We start from the raw sequence: 16,740 nt of genomic DNA on the forward strand, positions 1-16,740 counted from the left end.
TTTAGCATTGGACTTATTTTAGTAGAAATCGAGTAGGGTGTAACAGGGAATGTTTCAACGTTTCAGCGATGATGACAACGATGATGGCTGACTCCACAACAACGTCATTATTAATAGGTACATGCGATATTTTCATATTATTCTCAAATACATGGTTTCACAAATTGTGAATCGTAATGCCTGTTGCCATCGCTCTTTGTGAGAAATAAACCACTTCTACTGCTGCAGTTTAAGCCTAATGTGTCCTTAGCAAGCTAATTTTTGGTATCATTTTCCGTATAGACAGAGTTGAGTTGCTTGAAATTTAACTTTAATATGGCAGAATTCTCCTAAAACGCATTTTTGAAATCGTGTCAGAATACAGTCAATTTCTCGAATATAGAATTTCGAAATCTACTTACTTCACGCCTTATGTTGAAATATTATTTACAAAATCAAAGATGTCTAATTGATTCGTGTGATATGGATCTTTTTTATTCGTGTATGCGATTCGTTCCATACTCAATTAAATGCGAAGCACTCCAATATCTATTTCAACATATTATCGGAAACACCAGCCAATCAATTGAAATTTGCTCTCCCGGTGTAAAACGACTTCTTTTAATTTAAAGCTTCAATTGTTTCAAAGTTATCATTAATCATAATTAATAATGATATTTACGATGATGATAATAATAGTAATAATATAATATAATAATCATAATAATAATATTACTAGTCAATAAGGTATATGCATTTCGTTTTATACATTGCTTTCAACTTAACCTATGTAACCACTTATAATAATATATACTTTTGTCAATAATATCATATATTTGTTTTTTCTTCTTAATTTTATTTAAACAAATGACTAGATTGGTAATTTGATTTACTGATTTGTTTATAAATAAACTATAATACAGTATGATTTGTTTTCAGCTCGACAACGAATCGCCTTAAATGACGCTAATGTGTGTTTCTTACAGTTGCTGATATTCTTATGTAACTTTGAACATCAATATTTGAAACACTTTAAGCATGTATCAAATGCGCAGTTTGTGAGTGTTGATGCGTGTATGTAAGTAACGTTTGAGTTAATAAGAGTTTTATTCTATTAGCTCGACTGCCTAAGTTTGTTGTTTTTTTTTTCAATTTTGAGCAGGCAAATTTTGGGAACTGGACGCAAAAAGCTTTTTTGTGTTTTTTATTATTCGCGGTACGATCAAGCCAGAGGAATTTATGTACTTTTTCGTTTATCTGTATTTGATCATCGTAGTTAATTTGCTTACAGTTATAACGTCACATAACACAATCATACGAATATATTCATTTGCTTTCGCTTGTATCTTTTTAGATCATGATAGTTGTGGGTGCTGTACACATTGATTTACTGTGGAAGTACTGATATTGTATTATGTATTTCTTCTGTTAACCTAACTCCGATGTTCATGATGTTGTTCAAATTTGAATATTTGCGATCACTGCAAAGACGCCTTGTTAGTTCCAAACACATTTCAACGATTTTTGTAACTGCGTAGTAATAAATAGGAAAAATGAGATCAATCATAATACAGAAGTGTTGTCACTTCGAAAGATTTTTTTAAAATATTATTTTACATTTAATTGATAACTTCCTCAGAAGTGGAACGGATTAAGATTTATTATTATATGTGTTGCTGAGTAATACTTTTCTAAAATTGGTTGATATTCGCAGATGAAAACTAAATTGCAACAGAGCGCATTTATTTTAGGCATAAGATTCACTTAAATGTTCGAAAAAGTGTTCGAAGTTGGGGTCGTTGATACCGGGCACGCACATTGGGCTGCTGACGGGCGAAACGGCCACATTTCGGTACTGTTGTTGAAATGTGGACAGTATTTCGCGAATCTTTGCAATGATCTCCTGCACTCAGGCGTTCGATTCCTAAAAGAATGAAAATTATTCAACTGCCATTGTCTAGCAATTCAATCGATCTCGACGCAGTTTTACCTTTAAATTGTCGAAATAGTGCATTATTTGTTCATAGTCCATATCTAAGTCATCGAGTCCAAGACTTTCGCCAGGTCCTAACTCGCTATCAGGTGTATTAGCAAACATGGGATTTCCCACTACCGTCGGTTTGCCATTCTTTAGTAAATGTGGTGACTTTGGTATTTTGGATTGACTGTTCTGCTGATGAAGCACTTGAATATGTGTTTCTTCATTAGGAGGTGTTACAAAACCTCCATTACCATCTGAACTGGACGCTAATGTTTTTATTTCACTGGTACTGCTTTCTTCTCGAGAGCGTCGCAAGTTGGTCGACGTAGGAAGAGCACTAATTTCGGCAGTTGTTTGCACCATGACTGGTGAGTCTTCATTATTACTACTAACCTCCAAGGGGACACTATTACAAACAGAGACCACTGTTTCATTATTTTTGCTATTTACTGAGTTATTGATAGTGTCAAATTTGAAAACCGATTTCTGAGAACATTGCTGCACTAAACGCTCTGCCATATGAAGCTCTTCTGGATTTCTAGCGTTTGAAAAGTGTTGCGATTGCGGCAAAATAGAAAATCCCATGTTTTCGAACGAATGTGGCGACTTTACTGATTGTCGAACAATGGGCTGTACTGAATACTGGGGAATGTTGTTATTAAACAGCGCCGCATTAATTTGTTGCTGAGTAAAGGTTAGATTTCGTTGCGCTGGATTGCCATGAAGTTGGATTTCAAATGCTGGATTCGTTGTTGAACAACTGCTTGCACCGCCACGGTTGTATCGAGAGTTAAAACGTTGTCTTGGATTTCTCATTTGTATGACAGGTTGATGATGCTGAAAAGATTCGGAATAAATACGGTAAACTCTGTATTCTGTTTTCGAGTATTATAATACCCTGTTACTAATCACGCCTAGGCTTCTGTGAGGAGGAACTGGAGGACGATATTCTATTCCTTTTATTACTGGAATTCCATGTGGAGGTAGTGGTGGTGCTCTCTCGTCCTCACTGAAAAAGTTGTATTTTCATATAAAAGCATATCATAAATTCATACTTTGATCTTACTCGTTTATCCGACTCCCTCGTTCTCGTTTGTTGTAAGTACATGAGTTGATTGAACTGTCTCTGGTGCTGGATGGTTGATGTAGGTGGTTCGGATTATCAAAACTATTTACTTGTACGATGCTCTCTTCTGCGTCGCCATATTTTAGATTCATTGGATTATTAATAATATGCATTCGTGAATCTGCGAGTAAATCATACCATACAGAAAAATTGAAACAACGAGTTTATGTTTGCATTTTCATTGATTTGCATACCTAGTCGTCTTAAAAATATTATTACACTAGAATTTCTTGCTACATTTAATATATCATATTTAACCACAAACTACACAACGATCATTACAATTACTTGATCATTTGCATCGGTAGATGAGTTTAGATTTGTTAAATTTGCAAGTTGAAGTCTATGTCAAACTATGCTATGCTTTAAATTTGCAAGTTGAAGTCTATATGAATGGTATTCTACATAGATAACAGAGAAGTGCGGCTTATGGGCATAATGTATTCAGTTGAGCTTGCACTTGTAATATGAGAAATCTTATCAAATGTCGACGATGGTGCCACTGTACTGAATATCAACTATGTCAGAATTTGACTGGCATATTTGACAATAAACGAGGAACTACTTCTACCTACCAGAAATTTGCAGACAGATCACTTACACTTAATGCCTGAGCCTGTATTGAATAACAAGCATTACTGTGTGGCGAATTGAAATCATTCTCAAAAAAAAACGTAGGTATCTGCGAAGAAAATTTCATCGTCTGGACTATCTTGCCAGGATTTTCTTTAAGTAATGCTTTAATTATTCTAATTGTCACTAATGTGGTCATTTATTGGCACGGTTGGCACACTGAAAATTAACTATTTATTTTGCTAAGAAGGCGATGATGAGGTTAGTTTCATTTAGTGTAAACAATTACACATATCGAATACCAACTTAGATATGAAAAAATGTGGAATTACTCCATCAGAATTACAGCTATACTAGCATAGAAAAGTGTAAATATTTTTCAGACGACTGCACATCGAAACGGCACACGTACCTCTAGGATTTCCACTCAGTTCTTGTCCATTAGATGACCTATCCATCGTAGCGCGACCCAGCCAAACCCAATCGTGGGCATTCGTCGTCGATTCGGTTCCTTTAACACCCAAAATAGATGCATTTCCCATTCCATCACGCACGCTAGCTTCCCCAGTTACATCGATCGTTACCGGTCGAAATTTGGATGCATAAACAATACAAGAGATGACGAAAACACCTATTGCTAGACAGAAAGCACCCAACAAGACGTACATTCCAATCTCCAATGAAGTGGCATCAGTATAAACCACACTCTTGTTATTGGTATATCCCGGTATTCCCCCACGATGTTGGCGAGATGGTTGCAAAGCGGATGGCTGTTGGCTATTGTCATCCTTTAAGGGTATACCTATCAAGATATCAGCCAAATCACTTAATTCGCGTCCCGGTTTCCTATCTCGACCGGCTATACCATCATTTTGAACTGTATCTGGCCTAGTACCTATATCTGACATACTGAAGTCCACCTGAACCGAAGCTAGGGCACTAACCAGTGGACCCACCGACGATTTTATACTCTGAAAATACAAGCAAAATATGTATGATGATAATTTCACGCATCTTCCGCAATTTTTATTTTTTCCGAGCTATATATTCCATTTGAATTTGCTACTATAATACACAAATCATTAATAGATACGTATATTTACTCATCCTCCGTATCATTAGTGAACATTTCTGTCTAATTATTCATTGTACTTTATATTTTGATAAGAAATTAGTTCCTATTCAGATTAGTTAGCGTTAGTAGATTCACATGGACAATATTTGCCGCTGTTATGGTACAGAATATTAACAATCCAAAATCCGGTAACTCACGAGGCTCTACGGTTAGTGTTTTCAAATGTTTTGATTTTTGACACACATTTTTTTACATTTTGGTTGATTAACAGTCGCACGACCTGTGAAATACTGCTTATGTATCTGTATCGTTATACAGTGGACTCTCGGAAAAGTTAATCGATTGGGGAATGGGTCGATTAACTTTTCCGAGTAGTCCTAAAAATCTTTGAAAATGATAAATACAAAAGCGAAAAATGCATTCCGGGATATAGGATACACATTTTTATGTATTTGGAAGTTGTAATGGAAAGAAATATGTAGCAAGATCTTTATGTAATAATACTTAGTTCCTGTTAGTAAGTTTAAAATAGTCGGTTACATTAGTTTACTTTTCTTTTTTCGTAGTCTGCGACTACGTTTTGATAATGCTTGCGCTTATTTTTAGTTCCTTGCTGGTCATTCTTTTGCATTTTAAATTCATTCTGAGTTTGCGCTTTTCCAGTATGTTATCAATAATTCTGAAGTAACTATGTGGCCGTATTAAACTCTCCGATACAAGATTTAATCCCAGTTATGATGCGACTCTGTATGAAACCATGGAAACGCGAAAATAGACCGAAAAATGAGAAATAAAGATAAAAGGTAAACACACGTGTGTAGATGAACGCTTGGACAACCAACAAATTCAAACTCTCAGAAAAGTTAAGGCAAAAATTGACATGACATGCATGAGAGCTGATATTCGCTTAACTTTTCTGAACAATTAACTTTTCAGAGAGTTAACTTTTCCGAGAGTATACTATATTATGAATCCTTCTCGTGCAAAAGTTGATAATATATGTAACATCTGCCGTAAAGACGGTCTTGTGGTAGAAAAAACTTGGTAAACAATCCAGTTTAGTCTTTAGTGTTCATCCGGCGTAAAAGTATCCATTGTTTAATATTTGTTATAGGCTACGGCTCGTAGTTAAACCGAGGGGATGCGCTGTGCTATCCCTTGCTATGTATTTGACAGGGGATAACATCGCGCTTCCAAAACTGTCAACGCTTCCAAAAGTGTCAAATTTCAATGCAGTAACATAGCGGAAAAAAAGAAAAAAGCAAAACATCGAGTTTCATTGTTCGATGTTGTACTCGCTGCTCTCGTTAATGGAGCATTCCCTTGAGTTAAACATGTTGATGAAATAGAAAGTTCTACTGAAGAGTAGAACTTTCTATTTCATCAACATGTTTAACTACGAGCCTGAAGAGTAAGATTGATCAGATTACTGAAGGGTAAGATTGATCAGATGAAACACCCTTAATATAATAAACTGTTTAACACCATGTTCCATCACTAAGTGGCGCTACTGTGTTTATGATTTTAATTTTTTTCTTCAAAGAACAAAACAGACAGTAAGTTTCAAATGCGTCACTAGGGCCACCTGACGAGTGAATTTGGCACAAAACTGTTCGACATATCATGGGTGTTGACTATTTGAACATCATTGTCAAATGACTACAAACTTAATCGTCTGGTAAGCTGCGATTAAAAATTTCAAATCATATCGTTTCACCAGTTCCGCCTGGTGACCAAATTCAAATCAAATCTGATTCAAACTTTTTCCAAAGATATTTTTGAGTACAGGAATCTGTCATGTTAAGACAAAAATGATTTTCCCAATCTTGTCAAATGTCACATTTGACGATCTTACATTTCCGAATATTTTTGTTGAAGGAAAACCCGGTAAGCGGGCGGTACCGTTAATGCAAGTAATTACCGATGAGCATCTAATTCCGATCACTCAGCCAAAGTAGTTGATTTTTAAAAGATTGAACTAAAAATCTTAGTTTAGGGGTAAGCTTTGATCATGAGGATTCTCATTAACTATGATTGAATAAAAATCTTCTAAAAATCGACTACTTTAGTAGAGTGACCGGGATTAGGAGTTGATCGCAATTACGTGCGTATGCGGTAAGCATTTCGTGAAATAAATGATATAGATACAGCGTGAATTGCTTAATTGGGTCACGACTGTACTCCAGCAAATTCGCTAGTTGAGCCGACTGACAGGTGTTAAAAATGTCTAAACTCAAATGTCTAAATTCAATAGAATTTTGTCATTCAAGCTCGAGCATGGCCCAACTAACGAACACTCAATTATTGCTGTATCAAAGTATCCCATTTTTTATTGATTTTTACAACAATTCCTCCATGCGAAAGTTTATTAAATTACTGAAATCTGCTAAGTTTTGTTGAGATATGACAATTCAAAATCTAAAATCGCATTGACTCCAAGTTACAGACAACGAAAGTTAAAATTAAATTCTTCCAAAAATTCTGAACTTCTGAAAAATAATATCCTTCTTTGAGACGCCGAGGCATCGCAACCTCTCCTAATACACAGTATTAAATTGATATCAGCATAACCTCCTAGTTAGCTTCGAGATACGATGCAGATCTAAACAGCAGTCATGCTTGAATTTGTGCTGGACGGAACTGCTAGAGCCAATGAAATCGTTACACTAGCCTCGTAATTGTCATGTACCACCCGGCTGCGAAGTCTGATGGCAAAAAAAAGGTTCAAGTCTCAGAAGATGTTTAAGTTAAAGGCTTTTTTCATTATCGGTAAAATAAATAGATACTGTCTACAGTTCCGCTTGAGGAAAAATGCCCACCTGTTTTGACACTGGAATGTTTCTTCTAAGTCGGCACTCTTCGGATAACAGTAAGGTAACTCTTAGCAAATCGCCGTTACCTTCTCCGACGGCAATAACCCTTGGGTGATGAGATGCTAGCATCGGAGCAAACGCAACAACTTCCGTGTCTAAACTTTCTACCAATAGAAAATAGTCATCCACCGAAATGTCTCTGTAAGAAATAATAAAAAATTACAAGTAACATTCCGCTTTCTCCAGTTACACTTCTCACCTGAGAGGTGTTTTAGACCCGTCGGAAAATTCCAAATCAATATCTAATAATCCTTCCTGATACTGAGCGGTTAGTTTTCTAGTGACCGAAGTTTCCGCAATATAACCATTTTCAATGGCACTGTCGCTGGTTATGGACAATTGTAATCCTGAAACTACTCGTACCAATAGTCTATTGATACTAACTTTGTCGCTTCCAACGCGCACTTCGCGTGCGCCAATGACTCGTCCGGTTATCGGAGAAAGGACCTACGGTTGGAGAGTAAGATAGTTTAAAATTTGGTTCATTATTGCAAAAATTCAGAATTTGGCTTTTTACCTGTACATCGGTTCTTCCCATTGCACGTCCTTGCAACGTTCTTCCTCTCAATGTTGCAATTTTAGGATCGGCTACTCGCAGCAAAGGTTGCACTAAATCTGTTACCCTTAATCCGGTACGCCTTGAGATCAGGTAACTCACCCGACCGGAATCCTGATCCATTGCTAAAAATCGGGCATAAACTTCCACGGGGCTTTGCTGGTAACGGGCGCGACAGATATTTCTTTCCGAGGGTACACCATTGATGAAATCATCTGCATGGTGGTTCCATCCATAGGCCCGTTTCCGTCTTCGCATTTTTCCGTTTACGCTTCTGAAAATACGTTTTCATGCAATAATGGTTATTTTTATTGAATAAGAACATACCCAATATGATCTTCAGGGATTTTCCATCCTTTGATTTGTGACAGACGAAAATCTGCTACGGACACTTCCAAAGGAAACTCCGGCATCCATACTGTGAATTTTGCTAAACCGGAATAAGTTCCATATTTGACTAGTACAGTGGCATTGGATGAACCTCTGGCTTCTGAACCATCTACGTAAACTGAACTGCAGGATGATGAGACCTACAAAAAGATATATGGTAAATAGTGTTGAAATTGCATGTTAGTGCATGTTAGTCCTTGAATACACAAAGTTTTATTTAAGTCTGGAAAATACGCTGTTGACCCAAAACCGAAACCAAGCCAATTAATTCGACAATGCAAGTAAATGAAATTATGCTACATATATCTGTTTAAATTTTATAGTAATTAATTATCCATGAAAATTTCACACGATTTCCACATTTTCCGAGTAATGCCATATTCGGTGAGTTTAAATAACAATAACAATATGTTAGCAATGGTATAATATAAAAAGATTTACTTTAACAACACTCTCATCCTCTGCTTGGCAGGAGCTTTGTAGCGTTACATCAGCAACTTTTCCTCCTTGTGAAACAATGAATACTTTCATTGCTTGAGATACTTGTCGGCCAGTTAAAACTGCAGTATTCATCAGTTCCCAGTTCTGGAATATAAAACAGTTACAATGTTGTTTTTTGGATATGACGTTCAGCGAGACAACAACTTACCTTAGCAATTGGTAGCACAGCTTGTATATCATCTTTTTGAATTTCCAATTTAGCCACAATTTTCTTTTTGCCTTCCTCATGTGGTGCTATGGATGTTTCCGCAGAAAGTTCTTTGATTTTTGGCCCATCGTGCACGTAACTTACAGACCATACAATACGTCCTCCATCCCAATGATCTTTGGTATCATTGGCGACTTCTAAAAGCCAAGAGAATACTTCCAGAACTCTACAAATGTAAAGATAGTTAAATTCGGTCACAAATAACGTTATTAAATTATACTTAGTGGAACTTATATCATCAGTAGTGACGGCAGGTGAATCAGGATCTTGATCCTTGCGGAAAGCGGTTACTCTTGCAACGGTGTGCTTCGTGTTTTCTTTTTCTACAGAAACATTCCAATCATCAGATGATGCACTAGCACCAAGAATACGCATTCCTGCCTTAACACGAGCTCTACGAAAAATAAATATAATATTTTTTTCTAGTAAAAAAGTCGCATAATTTACCTCACGATGAATACTGCAATATTTTGTCCTGCTTCTGGATGTAAAAATACTGGCACATGAATTTTGGACAATGGATATAACGGTTGTTGAGGAACCATCATGGTGAGAGTCTCATCGGCTCGTAAATCTTTGTAAGCCATTTGAGATTGTACCAGGGGAACTTTCGCAAATGGTGTTAATGGCTGAATTTGTACTTTAGGTTCACAGAGTTCTGGGCTTCTAATTGGAGGCTCGAATACGCTGTATGATACTTGCACCAATCGTTGGGGAGTTTTCTGAGCAACGAACGTACGACCATCCCTTTCTGGAGGTGGTAGTGAAGGCCACCAATTTGAAGGGATGACTACTTCCGCGACACAAACTCCGTCTTCCCCTTCCGGCATACAACGGCCCTTTAATGGGGTTTTATTGCTTATTGACGCATGCAGTAGAACGCATATTTTTTGTCGTTGTAAATGTCCACCAGGATCTGCTCCGGCATGGAATAATACTCGTAATACCGGTGCATCGCGAGGAATATTGTTTTTGACAAGATGCGCAGAAATGTCCAGGTGAAGATTTGTTTGTTGTAAATCCATTAATGCTGCAGTCGTATTTTGTGATGAGTCGCTGGAAGACTCCATAGCATCTGGTACAATATACCTAGCAGGGACTGTCTGTTTTGTGGAGAACGGACCATAGCTTGCGCGAATCGAGACCGGTTGACTCGTTTGCACAACAGTAAATCTGTCTATCGACAAAACTGAATCCGCACTCAGGCGTCCTTTGCTTGATGACGTTGATACAGAACTCTGCCGTGGAGAATGTTTGAGAAAAAAGCCGCTGTCTGGTGTCTCAAAATGAACTTCGACTGCCGCCGCTGACACTGTATAAAGGAAATAAGCCAGATAAGAAATCAATTCTCAAGTCTATCAATCTTTTAACGAACTATAATAATCGCGCCAACAATTCGTAGTACCCGTTCATAGTAAATAGTAATAACATTCAAATAATTATCTTATCTATGCAACAGTGGAACAATGCAATAGCTTTGATAATTTGTGCTCTATTTTTGTAGTTAATTACAATTGCTGATAAGCAAATTATCTGCACAGGAAGTTGGGTTATTCTGATGAACGCGGTCGATTATTCGGATGAACGATGGTCTGTAAGGTGGCTAATATGTTTGATTCTATGTTTGAAAGCATAACGAAATACTGTACCTACAACGCTTTTTTTGGTTTGAAACAGATGGCTGAGTGCATGATATCTACTCCGGTGATCTATTATACGTATCATAATACAGCGTTGTTATTTATTTATCAATGCGAAATATTGACTCACATCGATACATCTTAGTATAATCTCAAAATGTTTAAAGTTCAGGCTATTTTGAACGCAATACCGTAGACCCCCGTTCGTTTGACTGCTTTTAATTTGAACCCCGTTGGTTTGCACGACGTGCAAATTAAAAATGGTTCAAATGTCATTCTCAACATGACAACATTTGCTTATGCAGACAATGCACATAAACACGATTTGTTTGAGCTGAACTAGCGTGTTTAATATGTTTCACATTGTGGTTTCTCAACGATTATGATAGAAATCCGATCGGAGAATGGAATATTCGCTGCTAGCAACTGCCAACTGAATCAAACCACTAAAACAATAACAAAGAGCAGGGCGACCAGATCACACAAGTTCCAGCCAAGGATGGTTCGATCACTTTGACTCAATTTTGATTTATTTGACAGTACCGTCTCAGCCGAGCAAATTTTGTTGAAATGAAGTATTGGACATTTGTAGAACTAGTTATTAACTACAATTTTGTTGAACAAAGTTTTGCTGTATCTTTTGTAGTTACGGTTCTACAATGCTAGTACCTTTAGTCACTAAAGAGTTACTAGCATTGTAGCGCTGTAACTACAAAAGATACAGCAAAACTTTATTCAGCAAAATTATAGGTAATAACCAGTTTTACACATGTCTCACACATCACATTTTCAAATTTGGCTCGGCTGAGGCGGTACTCTCTAATGAATCAAAATTCAGTTAAAGCGATCGAACCATCCCTGGTTCCAGCATATGTAGAGTTGCCAGTTGTTCAAATTAAAAACCAACCCTGTTAGTTTGCATGAGGAATCGTTCAAACGAACGGGGGTCCACTGTATAATATTTCAGAAAAGTTTCCATTTTCCAATGCAGTATACTAGTGTGATTTCTTTTCAGGCTAAGTGAGCTATTCTCCCGTGTGAATTGAGATGCCATAAAAGCAAAGCCTGGGTGCTGCATTCCACTATCGAAACCTTCTGTTTTTATATGACTGATTTTGTAGCCAGCTGTTAGAGTACTGGACAACTGCGGGGTAAATGCAACGATCCTATTGATTCTAATAGCCTCACCCAGCCGAGACTCGAACATACAATGACTGGCTTGTTAGACCAGCATCGTTCCTCGAAGCCAACTGGGATGCAAACATTTTGATTTAACTTTTTCATTTTCATATATCTACTCTTCTCTGAATCGTTATTAAGTATTTCTCAGTTACACGCATTACAGTGAGTTTATTAAGTAACTGAATTAGTCAGTGAAATATGTTTTGTCTCTGCTCACGATAGCCACATAAACATACTAGTTTTATTAACAGTAGGGACCGCTTCTTGTTAATCCAAAAACGGATTTATATCTCTAAAAGAAGCAATCAAGTAAAAAGTAATTAACAGTTTATTCTTACATAATTTACATTCGTAGACATCACGAGAGTGCTGTTGGGGCGGGCGTCCATTCAAAGGGTAAAGGAAAAATAACTAACGTCGATATAGTACTTGACTTTTGATATCTTAAACGATTGAGAGATTTTCAAAGCCATATTTTTATTCCTCACAATCGTGCTTAATTCGGCTCAGCAGCGTATGGACGAATATAGTGATGAGAACAAGACGAAAAATAATCGAATATATTTCATGGAACGAGAAGGGTAATGGAATTGATGCGAGCGCCAAATTAGACTGTTTTTTCTCGACGGTTTTTTAAGTCGGCCCTATTTTTGGATCTCTGGTTCTCCTTTCCCGCATTGCGATATAGCTTTCAACGAAACGTCAACAGGCGGGTTTAATATGAGGGAAGTAAAAAAATAATTTAAAGTGGGTGTGAAAAACACTTGGAAAAATCCACACTCCGCTGCACGATACGTGTATAAGGCGTCCACTCGAAGCATAACGTGCTTCAAAATCGGCACTACTTTGAAGTTAGAAAAGGACATAGTAAAAAATCTCCAATTGATTTTCCCTCATTTTTGACTTTAGTTTTACAGTGTGTTGGTAAAGTATTGTTTTGTCGACAGCGTAGATTTAAAATTTTATTACATGCTATTATTATACCTATTATGTTATGTAGTTATTGTAATCTTGCTATAGAACAACAGACCTCATAACTACCAGACAAGTATTGGCGCTGGTATCACTGGATTTTTACAGATCTGTTTGTTGAACCACTTACGTCAAACTTGTTTATTTAATTAATGTTTAGTTAATTTTTTTTGTGTATGGTTTATGTATGTTTGTTTTTTTTTTTTGTTTCCGATATTTGACAGTAAGCAACCAACAGCTGTTTCGGTAACAGATATAAAAGCACTAGAGGGGTCAGTCCCGGTGTAGTGGTTAGCATTCAGACCTCTCACGCCGAGGACCCGGGTTAAAATCCCAACCCAAGCTGTTAAAGTGACTATAATCTAACAAAAAAAAGCACTAGATGATGGGATGGTAATTGTATAGACATTTAAGCAGACTTATCGACAATTCGTATCTAGTTCCACAGTAAAAGATGCTGCAAGATAATTATCCTTGAATACAAGGGGCACACCAGCGCCACTACTTGTCTAGTGACTATGAGGTCTGTTTATCGAACTTAAAAGGTATGTATGCACTATAGATTTCTGCTAGTTGGCTTAGCCTAGCTTAACTTAGACTGATTGCATATATCAATGGTTGTACTCAGTGATTGATCCGAACCAGTGAAATTGCACAATGGTTCTAATGAATGTGCGGCCAAGACTTCTACTAATTTGAATCAAAAGTCAAATTATCACGGAAATTGTATCTAAAAATGGTAACACATCAAGCGGTAAAATTATACATTTTTCTCATTTCCTCGAAAATATTGAAATTATGTTTATTTTCATGGTTTTATTAATTAATACACCATCCAACATCATGAATAGTGAGCTAGGTTCTACCGAGTTTTATGGTGAATATATACTATAGATTCGATAAACAAACTAGATAATTAGTAATTTTAGTTGAGAAAATTTAGCTTTACAAATATTCAAAAAGTTCAGAGGTATTTGATAGTAATGACAAAGTACATAATGGACAACAATTTTAGTAGCAGGTATTTCGTCTGATACAGCGACTATCGAGTGATTGGCTAGTTGTTTCGAAGTACATATATTCAGTCATCTATGATGATTACTCGATCAAATGAAAATATCAAATGAAAAATTATGATATAATTTGATCTAGTTTATATCAAGATGAGTTACAAAAATCAGCATTCTGTCCTGCTTTATAACCAAATTGTAACAAAGCATGTTATAAGTAAAAAAGCGCGATAAAATCTTTGTAGAACATTTTATTCGTCGCAAGTTTTTCCGTCACATTTATAATAGAGTTTGATAGAAATATCAACTTGAGCTACAATTCTGTAATATTTTTGTTAGAATCATCTGATCGGGTGTCAGGCCAAATACTAGTGCGTTGTAATATTCATAGTACTAATCGTGTAAGTTTCAAAGATCTACGACCTGATCGGGAACTGTATCTGGGGTCAGTATTTAATAAGTAATTAAAAAATATTGAACTATTATTACATATGCTAAAAACACTTTGAAGAATAAAGCATAGCATAATTTCTCTTGCACAACTTGTTAGCCTCGTAATTTAATAAATGATTCAATGCCAGCTTAGAACATCAGCAGTTGCGAATCGTGAACTGCTTCGTCACATCAACAGCAACGGCTGCTGTCTATAAATTTTGCCAACCGGCCATTTCCAGTTGAACAGGTTTTACTCTCCATGTTTTGTATTTCTCTATTATCCACCGCAGTTCTTTTGGCGCTCTTTGTTTATCTTTCATTCTCGTTACATGTGTATGAATTTGCTGTTTGGTTGGGAATGAAAGTTTTCTGCTAAAGAGTCGGTAAGAGGTAGACCTTTTTTTAATTTTTGCATTAATGCATTTTTGTTCCATCCATTCATACAGATTAATATGTTAGAACTGAAAGGTCATGAACTTAAGCGAAACGAAATTCATTATCACTTTCATTGGGATATAAATCGCAACGTTTAACTGCAAGGTATCCTGGCAAGTGGCAATCATCTTTTGAAATTGAAATGTAGGTAATATGTATTCTAATTGAATGACTTTTTTCTGTTTCTATCTAGTACTTTTTGTTGATTAAAAAATAAAATTTCAACTCTAAAGTATTCTTAAGTTGAAGCTTAGATTGATTAAAGAACATAGACACGCCACTCAGAACAGCTCTGATCGTTATTAAAGTGGCTCCTAACGGTGAAAGAGTTTACTAACTTGTCAAGTGTTCGTTAAACTGCATATGACGTGTATTAAATCTATCGTCTGTCGCCAATACTTGAGAAATATCAGAATACCATACAAAGAATAATTTCTCATGCTTGCGAAACAATATTCAGGTATATCTGGCAGCACTGAATAGCTTATACTATTGAGTGTCAGATGTAAACAAACAGTGTTGGGTAAACTGCAAGATGTCGAACAAGATAATAATCGTTAAAAGTGTCGGCAAGAACAGTATACTATATAAATGAAGGCTTGGGCTATCCTGCACACCTACCCGGAAGACATACAAGGATCGTTCCATTACCACTGGACTGAACAGGGTCAAAAAAGTGGTAAGAATGATTAAAAATAATCCAGCGAGGTCAATGAAATCCATGTCCTAATCCGGCGAGTAATGGCCAAAAATCTTAGTTATAAGTCGTATAGGCTACGCCGAGGTCAATTTACGAATGCAGCGACCAGATCACGGGAAAACCCCTGGGAATGAAGCATTAGCCTCTTCTCCCACTGGCACAAAACCTTCACATCATTTCCACTTAATTACAATATAGTGCCCTTCCAGTGAGTTTAGTGCTCTTTTAAGGAAGAGCAAGAACTACTATAATATATTACTACAAAAAAACGATCAATTAAATCACGTATAAAATATACAGACGGACATCTCAGGTACGGATGGTTTTTTTGATGAGGAGGAAACATCAGTTATGCAAAGTAGGGTGATGTGCTAGAAGTTGAAAATACTACAGGGACGAAAAAATCATGAAATCACGCATATTTGCCTGAAAACGCAGGCTGAGAGACCTTTGTTTCTACCCCGGCCTAAAGACCGGGACGTCGTAATGATAGTCTTGTAAACGCGTAGGAGTCTTAACCCTTTATAAGGCAGTGGCAACTATATTGCCACCAACAAATATTTTTTATTTTGCTTCTATAATTATATTGATGTCATTATAGACGCAAAACAAATATTTTTCGTTGGTGGCAAAATAATTGCCACGGCCTTATAAAGGGTTAAAAGGTGGAATCTTCGCAATACAACAATTCCTCGAATAATGCAACGGGTGGTGCTGCTTGTGCGCCCACTGTATTTTCTTGGATGCTTAACAAACAATAAAGCTGATTTTTGGCAATTGGTTCTGGTTTGAATTGTTCCGGGCTTTTTTTTATTGGGGTAAATATTCGATTACATAAAATACTTAAGAGTAAATATCCTGTATCATATTGTGTGAAACGATGGTTCTACAATTGATGAAGGTACGGTAGGGGAAAGAAATGAAAATTTTTTGGTGAAGGAGGGGGAAGAGCGGAAAGGTGAGAAGGGAGGGGGGGGGTATTGGTAGCTACGCCTAACAAGTAGTCGTTTTGACTCCCACCTTTTGTCCCATGCTGGAAGGTGCATGGGTCGAATAGAAAATCGTGCCCCGCATTTCGATCGCCGCTCATCTTATAACACCTTC

At 36.7% G+C, this 16,740-nt stretch overlaps 1 protein-coding gene across 2 annotated transcripts in view; it reads right to left on the bottom strand.

Annotated features, from left to right (window-relative positions):
- Nucleotides 1-738: 738 nt before the first annotated feature.
- The window catches only part of LOC128740512 (transmembrane protein 132E), a 28,822-nt gene continuing 12,820 nt past the window's right edge, over nt 739-16,740 (bottom strand). For both annotated transcript variants that reach the window (XM_053836058.1, XM_053836066.1), the window contains exons 3-15: nt 9,710-10,574; nt 9,483-9,656; nt 9,203-9,428; nt 8,995-9,138; nt 8,491-8,693; nt 8,125-8,437; nt 7,807-8,054; nt 7,554-7,746; nt 4,072-4,630; nt 3,027-3,207; nt 2,858-2,969; nt 1,970-2,797; nt 739-1,903 (exon numbers count right to left, since the gene is read on the bottom strand). In XM_053836058.1, coding sequence (XP_053692033.1) covers nt 1,889-1,903; nt 1,970-2,797; nt 2,858-2,969; nt 3,027-3,207; nt 4,072-4,630; nt 7,554-7,746; nt 7,807-8,054; nt 8,125-8,437; nt 8,491-8,693; nt 8,995-9,138; nt 9,203-9,428; nt 9,483-9,656; nt 9,710-10,574 — 4,061 coding nt within the window. In that variant the 3' untranslated portion in view covers nt 739-1,888. The remainder of the gene's footprint in view (nt 1,904-1,969; nt 2,798-2,857; nt 2,970-3,026; nt 3,208-4,071; nt 4,631-7,553; nt 7,747-7,806; nt 8,055-8,124; nt 8,438-8,490; nt 8,694-8,994; nt 9,139-9,202; nt 9,429-9,482; nt 9,657-9,709; nt 10,575-16,740) is intronic.

This window comes from Sabethes cyaneus, chromosome 1 (genome assembly GCF_943734655.1).
Source record: "Sabethes cyaneus chromosome 1, idSabCyanKW18_F2, whole genome shotgun sequence".
NCBI classification, from domain to species: Eukaryota; Metazoa; Arthropoda; class Insecta; order Diptera; family Culicidae; genus Sabethes; species Sabethes cyaneus.